Genomic DNA, 11,004 nt, shown 5'->3' with positions numbered 1-11,004 from the left:
GATGAGGCGACCTCGCAAAGCAAACAGAGCCGCCAACACCGACAGCTCGCTCAAAAGATAAAAAGAGGGAGACGGATCCGTCCATTCCCCCCTGCCTTTTGCTCTGATACTTCAATATTCTGCAGAATAAGTCTATGCACTCTCATAAATATAACAAAGGCGAACAGTTTCAAAAACTGAAAACATATCCGCCGAGGTATCCCATCGAATCAGAATAAAAGAAATACGCCATCCATACGCCAGACATCTTTTCGTAACCTTCTCAGTCGAGATATAACGGCTTGAGAACCCAGGTGCCAGCTCGGCCTTGGCCGCCAGAGCGCTCGGCAATCGTCGCGATGGCCTCCTTGATTTCACTGCGTGAGATCTTGGCGTGGGCAAGCGCAACGTACGACAGATCGATCAGCCCACCCTTGGCGATCTTGGGGTTCGCCTGGATAACCTTTTTGAGTTCCTGCAAATGGTTGTTTTCCAGGAGCTTCTTGGGTAGAGATTGTGCGTTATTCTTGGCGCCCAGCGCCTGGAAAGCGTTGGCCGGCGTTGAGGATTCCGCCACAACCTTCTCCTTAGACGCCTTCTCCTTGGACGCCTTGTCTTTGGTGGCCTTGGCGGCTTTTGGCTTGGGCTCCGGTTCCCAGTACTTGGTCGAAAAGGGGTCGATGCCTGAGTGGCGGTCGAGGCTCTCTTTGAAGGAAGTGTTAATGCGGCTTCTTGAACGGGTAGTGGGGTTTGGCTTACCGAGAATGAACTCCATCCGATGCTCGTACACGGTACGTACGGGCCCCATGCGCTTGCGATCCTCCCAGCAGAGACCGGTGCTGACCGGTTCGAGACCATTGGCACTTACATATCGAGCGGGACCAGTGTCCTCTGAATCGTCGAGGAACTCGTCCATGTCGTCATCGCCATCCAAGTCCTCCTCATCGTCGTCGTCGATGTCGACGTCTTCTCCCTCGCTCTCCCACTCAGCTTCCGAGTCATGGTCGTAGTTGATAGGCATCAGGTCGCGGAGGGTCGGTTTTCGTGCGAGTCGCCGCATGCCGTCCTTACCAGCCTGATAGGGTCTGAGAGTGACGGTTCCTTTGTAGGGTGGGCGTACATCCTGCCAGAATCGCAGGGTCTTAATTGGGATATTTCTGAGGGCATCCGTGGTCTCCTTCATGATGGCCTTCTTGTCTTCTTCGCTTGCACCCTCAGCCTTTTGTGTGAGTTTCCGCATTTTCTCTACGGTGTATTTGACGGGCGGATAGATTCTGCCACGAGGTGCGGGGCGGCTGGGCAGTTGAAGGGCCTCGACAGGGTCGAAGTCGCCCTTGCGAATTTCTTTTGTTCTCTTGCCTTGGAAGAATTCCTCCAGTATTGTCGATTTGGCGACTTGCGTCTCCTCGTCCATCTCAAAGGGGCTCTTGGCCATGCGGACCGTCTCGTGAACGAAGAAAGGCTTGAATCGCTTCTCATATTCCGACTTTTCTTCTTTTGCGGCTGGTGATTTCGTCGAGTCTGCAATAGGAGCCTTGACGGGGCTTTCGGTTTTTGTGCTGGTAGCGGGTGTCTCCTTTTTCGGAGTTGCTGGTGTTTTTGAGAAGAATGAGATGAGCTTTGGTTGAGCACGCTCCTTCTTCTCCTTTTCCTCGCGGGCCTTCCGTTCCTCTTCTTCCTTCTTGCGGCGTTTCTCATCTATCTTGGCCTGCTTCTCGGCCTCGGCCTTTGCCTTTTCGGCCTGCTTAGCCTGTTTTTCCGCGTCGACCTTTGCCTTTTCGATTGCCTTTGAAATCTGCTTCGCCTCCTTCAGTTCCTCACGCTCCTTCTTCTTCTGTGCCTTTTCCCTCTCTTCAGCTTCTTTCTCTGCGGCGGTACGGCGCTTTCGCTTGGCGGGGGGCTGAGCTGAGGTCTTGGATGCCGAGGCGGGAGGTTTCGAGGCAGCGGTGGCCAACTTGTCTGAAGCGGCCTTGGTCGGTGTAGCGCGAGGAGATGGTGAGCCTCGAGGCGGCGTGCAGGTGCCGATGTCGCTGAGAGGAGAGCCTGGGCTACTCAGGGGAGAGGAAGAGACACGTGCGATGTCGACGTCGGGAGTCATGGCTATGCAGGTATTAGTAAAGTCCATTCTGCAGGCAATGTATCCTGCACCGGCAGGAGAGGTGATGGTATTCCCACCTTTGCTCGTGTGGAACTGTCTGGCTGGCTCGGTGGCCTGTTGCTTGACGCCAGCATCAAGGCCACGATCTTCAACGGTGACCTCATCACCGGAGAAGTCGTCGTGGCTTCTCTTCAAGGCGTTCGATTCCATTTCTGTCCGTCGCTGGGTAGTTGACGGGAAACTGAACAGAGGCATCTGACAGTTGGAGAGCCGCAGATATCGCGACCGTCGCTCGAGGACGCTGTGTGGTGAACTGACTCGATTGTTGGGTTGTGGGGTGTTGGAAGGGGAAATCTCCAATTGATTCAGTAGCGGAACCAAGGCCAAACAAAAGTACAATAGAATTGGCCGATTCGAGGATTTCTTTCACGGGATCTAGTATTTGGACATGGGTGTTGCCGTCGGAGTCGCCAAAAAATCAACAGCGGCAGCCGGACAGCTCGAAATAGTGAATCACGAAAGTAGCCACTAACGGGCGTGTTGAGGGTTGGGAAGCGTTGTTCCTGGTCGAGACGCGAAGGACGCGTAAATTTGGCGTCAGGCGAGGCCGGGGTCGTGTTAACGGGCCGGTGGGCAGGAACGGTGGTAAAGAGGGAGATTAGGGGTCGATTAGGGGGGGTTGATGAGTGTGTTAAAGAGGTACGTACCTACCAGCACACGGTATACGCGTGTTGATTGAGATGAAATGAGGGCAGCAATTGAGTTGATAACTGTCAATTAAACAATTTAATAGCATTCGCAGACCTCTAATAATCATTAGAACAACCTTTTTCATCAAACAATATTATAAACACTCAGGAAAAGAACAGCATATCAAACACAAAACCATGTTTAACCGTGTCCAAACCACAAACCAATGTTCTCCAGCGTCTTTTGTCTCGCACTAACAGACCACATTCGTCAATGACGCGACCCCACCTCGTTGTCGATAAGATAAGCGAGACATGTCCCGCTGTGGCTGACCAACCCATGCCGCGCCAAAAGTGGCTGTGACAATCACACTGTGGCTGAGCGGCAATGTGGGGGTTCAACAATCCCTCCACCTTATTTCCGCCCACCCACATCCACTCCGAGCCCTTCACACTTGGAGAAGAGCACAAAACGCACGAACCCAAACATTTGATGGGGGCCTCCAAAGCGAGGCAAATGGGCGGAACCACTGGGCTAATGGGAATAGCGCAGGGCCGGGAAACAGACACCAAAAAAAGGACAATACGGAGTGACCCCACCACCTCGGGCCTAATCGGTCTTGGCTCAAGTCAGAACGTTACATCATGATGCCATACCCTCTCTGTCGGAACCCTGTCCCTCCTTCGGAGCGGACGACAGCAAACGGAGGGGCGCGAAAAGGGAAAAAAAAAGGAAAAAAAGGAAAGATAAGGAAACTAGGGGTTCTCTAGGGTCCCTTTTTAGCGGAACACGAGATGATCGACGAGATAAAACCAACACGCCCAGGCGACGACGCAACCCTAAATGATGCGATGGCAACCAGGCAACCTGCTAGTATACATGGAGTAGTTCTATCTACTGCTTGGGATCAGTTATCCATGTTCCCGCCGAGGAGAGGAAATGCACATCAGAGGGTTGGTTGTTCAGGACAGGGTATATCCGTAGTTTCAAGGACTAATGCCAGGGACCGCATAACACACAGACAGATACGAATACCGATAGAGCCGCCTCGCTCAGTTTCCCGAACCAGCCTTCCCTGCACAACGATATACCATTGCGGTGAGCGAGGCTGACATGGTCCTACGTTGTATACTAATGTACGGCCGGTCAAACAAAACAACAAAGAAAGAGGGCCGACGTTGCGAGATCTACAACCTCACGTGCTCGTCATCCCCCACTTCCAAGAGGAGAAATGTCGAAAACGGCCCCAGTAATGGGCCGATGAAGGTGCTACTCACGACATCCAAAAATGCAACAGAGCATCCGTTACCATTTCCCTCACCGACGAAAAGTCTAAAGCACGGGGCTTCAAAGACTGCGGGAAACGTAGGGATCATGATACCTATTTAGCTTCGATTATCCCCATGTGGGAGTTACATTTTCCAATGGTAACTGGCAACGTTGCAATATAGCACTGCTACTATCACTGCTGAAGCAGCTTGGCTGACAGCTTCAAGAGTCGCGCGGGGGGGAGCTATCGTCTGTGTTATGATCGCCCAGTGCTATGTTTGGAGCAATGTCAAGCGCCAAAAAAAAAACCCCAAGAGGGTAGCACTGCAAGCGGCTCACCACATGCTCAACACCAACCCCCCCTCATGGCGCTTACTACATAGTACTTGACTCAAACCCCCCCGCCAGAAAACGATCAGGGAGAGAGAGATGTGAGGCGGATGAGGCTGAGGAGGGGGGCATAATTCACCCTGATAGGTTTCCAATCGCGCCAGAGACTTCAACTATGCAAAGACACCCCCAAGCGCAAGTAAATCAAACTAAAGGACTGTGCCCCTCCCCTCCTCCGCCAGAGCTGCCCAGGCAAGTAAGTAGTTTACCAGGGCTGACAGGACATAAAACGTCGGAAACGGAGTGCGGCTGAAAGGTTAAAAAAAAAAATAAGAGGCATCGAGACTAATCTCGCCCGGGGTTTCTATCAATTAGCCTTTTCGTGTCAGGGAACATGTCCTTCATCGGATTCGGGCTTGGCAGGGCTCCTTTTTTTTCGGGATTCACACCCTGGGATTCATTTCCCTTACAACTTTTGTCACGTCTCTGGCGGATAGCAAAGTGTTGGCAATGGCAATTGGCCCAGGAATGGCTTTTCATATTCGAGCATTTCGAGCTCCATCCTCTCAGTATTGTCTGTCTCACTTCTCTCTTTTTCTCTCTCTTCCTCTCTCTCCCCCAATCATCTGGGGTCTCTGAACCGTGGTATCATCCTCCCTTTCCCAATGTTCCTTTTTGTCTTCTCCCTCCACCTCCGCCGGAACCGTCCCCTTTTGTATTTCCCCTCACTTTTTGTCTTGCCCGCAGATTAAGAATGGTCCCAAAAAAATAGACTGGTCCATCGTGTGAGGAGCATAGCATGTGCTCTGGAACAATAAACAATTGCAGTAAACAGAATATGCGGAAAGAAACCCGTGGGTAGCGATCGTAGTTTACAGGGAAAAAAACGTAGTGTGGGAATCTCTCGACAATGAATCCAACCCTGACACTCCCGATATAAAAACCTCGTGTGTGGTCTCGGGACGGCCTCTGTATGGTATCATCCCACCCAAAGCCCAGTTAACAGGGAAAAAAAGACAAAAAACGCCATTGTGATGCAGAGTTTGTGACAGCAAGAGGAAAGTAAAGCAGCGCCCCTTAACGACCGAGTGTGTTGCCTCCGGGGGCATTCGTACAGTTGTGACAAGCGAAAAGATGTAAAAATGTGGTTCGGATTTCGAGGCCGTCGGGGTCCATCCTGTGGACATGGAGTGAAAATGTAATTCGGCCTTTGTGGTGTTTGTTGCGGTAGTGATGGCTCTTTAATCGGGGTTGGCAATGTAAAGACGGCCTCCCGTAAGCGTCGTGGTGCGCTCGTCGACGCTTCCCCTCCTACGGAGATCATCGGCGCCCTTGACGCTCTTCTCGCGGGTAATGTTGGAGTGCATCAGCGAGTTGCTGGCCAGCCGTGCCGCGTTGTTGCCCAACTCTCCCAAGTTATCCGCCCTCTCGGCGCTGCTGCCAGACGACCCCGTCGTCATGGCCTTGCCGCTAGCGTTGTCGCCCAGCGTGTCCTCCTTTTCTTCGACCAGGCTGCCGGACCTCTCGGGGGTGTCGCCAGGGCTCCATCTTCTGCCGCTGCCGCTGCCCAGCCCGGTAGACGTCCTGTAGCCGGGACCGCGACGGCTCGCGGTACTGCTGCGGCCGCTGCTGCCGGTGCGGCGGTGGTGTAGGCGGGGGTCATCGTCGTCGCTGCTCTCGGCCTCGACCTCGGTGGCAGAAAGACGCATAGGCACGCCGCCGACACCGATGTGATGCTCGCCAGGGGCGTAGCCAACGACTGCAGGCTTGCCATGATGGCGGATTTTTGCGGCTACCTTGCCAGTAGCAGAGATGCCGGTGCTGGTCCTGCCGCTTGGAGCGGACAAGCCGGAAGATGGGCGCTGGCCACCTATGACCTCGAGTGTAGCACGCATCTTGGCAGCGCGCTGCTGAGCTAGCAGACGGGGATCCTCATATTGGGCACGATCGCACCAGACGGTGGCCTTTTGCTTGCGGAGGAGAGCAACGTAGCCCGTGGGCTGGGGGCTGCCACCTCCGGATCTCGACGAAGTAGAGCGACGGAGATCGTTGGTGGGAGATGTACGGTAGGCGGCGGGAGGAGCCACGCTCGAAGCTGTACTAAAGGTATTCACCGAGGGCGATCGGCGGGTATGTTGTTGAGGGTTGCCTTGGGCCTGGGCCAGATGCATCGGTGTCGGGCTCTGGATAGCGAGAGGGAAGGTATTTGAGGAGACGGTGCGGGTGCGGGAATGGGAGTAAACAGCGGACGAGTCCATGTGCTGTTGACGCCTACTCGCCGAAGGGTCTAACATTGTGACGAGGGTATCGCGAGACTATATGACGACGATGTTGGACAGAGGGCAGACAGACAGACAGACAGACAGACTGAATGCTGCTGCTGGTGTTTGTGGAGGAATGGTGAATGTGCTTCCTCTCTTCGCCAACAATCCCAGTGGTGACTGATGGGTTATATACTTGGTATATAATGTGTCACCCGCCAACTATGGGAAGGGAACAAGAGGTAATAGTTGGCTTGGTGGGTGTTGGTGATATTGTTGTTGTTGTTGTTGTGAGGAAGAGGAGGGAGTAGGAAAAAAAAGAGGAAATGGTCGGGCTGACAAGAGGTTATTAGGAAGCTGGCCTTGGGGTCGTGCGAGTAAGGTACGTTTCGCAGGTTTTGACGGGGCGCCGATTGTTGAGGGGTGCGGTAACAGCTTCAGCTATGCTCTGAGGACCACACCGGCGCAGTGGTACTTGGTGCTGGTGCTGGTGCTGGGTGCTTTGGGTGCTTTGGGTGCTTTGGGTGCTGAAAGTGCGTAATGACAGCCCAAGAATAATGGCGGCTAAGGTACACAGACAGGGCCCTTGGGCAGGGGGGGGTGTGCTGTGTGCGGAGGGGAGTGGGCGGGAGGAGTGGGAGCAGGAGTGGCAGCAGGAGTACCTGGAGGAGTGCCAGTAAAAGTACCCGCCAAAGTAACGGGAAATCTGCCAGGACAAGTGCCTGTAAGACTGCCAGTAAGAGTACCAGCGAGAGTGGGTGCGCTTGTCGGGAAAGCCGAGAGAGAGAGAGAGCAACCCCCCAAGCTAAGAAGCCAAGCCACGCCTGAGAGGGAACCGGCGGGACGGATTGCGGATGGGGGTTCTTTTCTTTTTTTTTCCCTCTTTTTCTCCCCTCTACACTATCTTGCTCTCAATCTGACGCCTGGTGCAGTGACCGTGGCCTTGCTTGTCGCGCTAGTAAGGGGGGAACCCAGCTGAGAGAAGATGGGCAAGGATACGGGAGGGAGCGGCGAAAGAAGAGGCGGGAGGGTCTCGGGCTTCTCTACTTTTGCTCGTGTCCGTTTTGTTCTTTCGGAGGCGGCTACTGCACAGTAGTACTAAATAAGGCGACCCTCAGTGGAGCACAGACGAAGGAAGAGTCGGCACCAGAAACCGTCGAGCGTATGTGTGTGTGTGTGTCCCCGACTCGTCGTCAACGATGCCAGTGGTGATGATGGAAGGGAGAGAGAGGAGGGAGAGACCCGCAACACACAACGGAGGGGAGCAGCCTTGTTTTGTTGTTGTTGTTGTTGTTTTTTGGAGGTAGCGGAGAAAAGGAGGAGAAATTTGTAGTGGTGTTGTTGTTATTGTTATTGTTGTTGATGATGTGATCCCACACCCAAGATAAGGCAAGGCAAGGCAATGCAAGAGAGACAGCCACAAGACACTGGGCCTCAAATAAGCAGGTCAACTGGGAGGAGAGATGAACTACTACTAGATATGTAAAGAGAGGGGGCGGAGAGGAGGGGAGGTAATGGAGGGGGATGAGGGACAGACAAGCCACCACCAAGAACAAGTAATAAGCAACAATGGCGGCGACAACGACCCAAGAGGTGGAATGAAAGGCCAGGACGGGTTAGCAGGCCGAAAGGGACTTGTACAAGAAGTTCTTGTCTTGGGGGGGAGCAGCCTAAGTAATAAGGGGGGGTGTTAGATATCGGCGGCGGAGAGATGCAGATGGGCCGGCAAGATGAAATGGGATGCAATGCCATGCAGAAAAGACCACCAGCAAGACCGAATTGTGACGACTGAATGTGACGGCCAAACAAGCAGCTTTCTCTCTGTGTACCACTTAGTATGTATCTATCCCAGTCGCCCACTTCCTTCACTTTCCTCAAGAGAGAGAGAGGGAGAGTGGGATGGGCTGAGAAACATGGGCCACGAACAGGGAATAGAGACAGGGACAGGCCGCCAGCACAACACCCAACACCAGGCTAGGACAGGCCATGAACGAGGTGACAGGGTGACAGGGGTCCCGGTCCAACGTTGCATGCGCCCGGGGCAGCTCTTTTGCTTAGCGTCCCCGTTATGCTGCTGGAGACTAGTACGGGAGTACATAGTAGTAGGAATGGAATACATAGTGTACTGCTCTGTATCTTTGCGAGTACTAAGTACTATGTAGGAAAAGGTGTGGCCATCGAGGTGTGCGCTGCCTCTCCGCCTCTATTGGCTGGCTGCCGCCGTAGCCTTTTCTCTGTTCTGCTTCTTCCCTCGTCTCCTCACAGACTGCTTTTGTCTCTCTTTGGCCGGTCACGTCAGATCATTGGATGTGGGCTCTCCCTCGTTGTGCCTATCCATGTATGAACGATCGTTGTATGCATATGGAGAACACCTCCACTCGCTTGTCAGTCTGCGGCGCTGCGGTCGCTTTGTCGTCGTTGTCGTCGTCGTCGCTGCGTACTCTCACCACTTGCCTGACACTGGGAATGGAATCATGTCTCCTAGCCTGCGCATATTTACCGCAGCACACATACACCTTGTGACTCTCCACTCAACATGCTTTTCACCATCTGACAACCTGCACGTAACCGCCTACCCGGGCCCCCGAACTTCCGGATTGAACCGGAGGCTTGACTCCTAAAGTCCTAGCTACTAGTACACCCATTCTCAACCACCGTAGCAATAGTTCCGATCAATCTTCCATCACCATCAAGCCCCCCTCTTGTCCTTGAAATCAGGAAATCAAGAAATCAACTCTCTGACACTATCTACCACGGATACTCTAACCCCCAAATCTCGATCGATCATGATAATCCACCGAGAACTAATGCCCTTCCACCCCCCGTTACCCCCCGTAGCGTCAGCCCGGAACAGGCTCAAGGCGAACCAGGGCCCCGAGCTAGCACCACCACCTCACGCGGGACGCCGTGACAATCAGGACGCGGCGGGGCCAATCACACCAGTCTGTCGGCGGCTGTTGATGTAATGCTTCTTCAACTTGTGGCCGACGCTACGGACACGGCTCCAGCACCTTGGACCTTGACGGGGGGGGGGGGGAGGCTCCAGCATAGAGAGAGAGAGGCGTTGGCCGCTCTCGCGCCGTCTACTGGCAATGGCAATGTCTCCGGCCGGAGCAAACAGAAAGTCGATCATTGATCTTCAACGCCGCTGTGCTACCATCTTCCCATGCTTATGCTGTAATGATCTCCAGGGCCTTCATTTGCTGCCATGTTTCTTTTTTCTTTCAACCCGACTGTTGGATGACCTTGCCTTGCCTTTGCCGTCCGTCCTACCCTAGTTCTGTGGTTCCCTAGTGTTTCCCCCCCCCTTCTGGTCCCTGTTTTTTCTTGTTCCTAGTCTTTACTTCATTCATCCTCCGCCCTTCCCTGTTTTGGGGACCGCCCGCGAGATCGGATCGGTGTGCATTTGTCACTGCGCGTTGAGCCATCTACTCCCCCTTTGCAAGTTCGCCGGTTTCTCTTGGAATCCTTCAAATGAACTTGCCTTGGACCCCCCCTTGCTTCGTTTCGCGTGAGCGTTATGCGGGGGATGGTGTTGTCGGTCAGACAGTCGAGTTGATCGACACTCCAAGGCCGATTATGCCAGCATCAGGTCCCCCGAACCAGCGCAGCCCCAACCAGAAACTCCTGTGTTGTCCCACGTACATTGAACAACGCAGGGAACAAACCCGTAGTTAGTGATTGTGATGTAAGATGCGCGGCCATTGCCCGGCCGCACTCGCGTTTAGTGGTGTTGGCCGCTTTACCGGGCGATTGATCCCGGGCCAATATCGCTTAAACAACTATGACAGATGACATCTTTGCCCGTCCCTCGCATTACCTCAGATCATCTCAATTGGACGTGGAGAACGCTGTGCCCTCTTGGCTTCTGATGAGAGGGGAAACCGAGGGACACTAGCAAAGCTAGGCGCACCAAAGACCACATCTCCGGTTGACATGGCTGACCATGACACACGAAACGACTATAGTCGTACTAGAGGAACTTCAACGTCTTGTAACCCCCTCCGGCCGGACATGTTTGTGTGTAATGATATGCAGCTGTATAGTCGTACAAGAACCACCAGGGCAAAAGCAAAAAGTGTATAGTCTCAACGTAATCATCAGCAATTGGGCCCTCCCCGGATAGGTGGCCCCCTGATGCAGCGCCAATGCATGCCAATATTCAATATCACAAACCCCCCCATTGCAAACTAGCACTTTCACCGTCTCGGACTCCAAAACGGCCATCTTTCGTTTTTTGTTAAAACAAGGCTCGCCGGAATGATACCACAAAACCTCACCAACAAAAGTCTCCAAAACTATGAGCCGCCTGACCCGGGACCACAGTAAGGGACACACACACACACACACACACACACATGAAATACATGGTACCAC

At 53.6% G+C, this 11,004-nt stretch overlaps 2 protein-coding genes across 2 annotated transcripts; both read right to left on the bottom strand.

Moving 5' to 3' along the window:
• Positions 1–262: 262 nt before the first annotated feature.
• CTRU02_201283 (chromatin assembly factor 1 subunit A) lies at positions 263–2,287 on the bottom strand (the record flags this gene model as incomplete). The annotated part of the gene is made up of 1 exon (XM_070203821.1): positions 263–2,287. The coding sequence occupies one exon, from the start codon at positions 2,285–2,287 to the stop codon at positions 263–265; it is 2,025 nt and encodes a 674-aa protein (XP_070062403.1).
• A 3,320-nt stretch (positions 2,288–5,607) lies between these two features.
• CTRU02_201282 (uncharacterized protein) lies at positions 5,608–6,660 on the bottom strand (the record flags this gene model as incomplete). Its single annotated transcript, XM_036726312.1, has 1 exon — positions 5,608–6,660. The coding sequence occupies one exon, from the start codon at positions 6,658–6,660 to the stop codon at positions 5,608–5,610; it is 1,053 nt and encodes a 350-aa protein (XP_036581994.1).
• Positions 6,661–11,004: the final 4,344 nt, after the last annotated feature.

The sequence above is a fragment of the Colletotrichum truncatum genome, assembly GCF_014235925.2.
Source record: "Colletotrichum truncatum strain CMES1059 chromosome Unknown Contig_0001, whole genome shotgun sequence".
NCBI classification, from domain to species: Eukaryota; Fungi; Ascomycota; class Sordariomycetes; order Glomerellales; family Glomerellaceae; genus Colletotrichum; species Colletotrichum truncatum.
The sequence above is the reverse complement of the archived record's forward strand: the minus strand, read 5'-3'. Positions and strand labels throughout refer to the sequence as shown.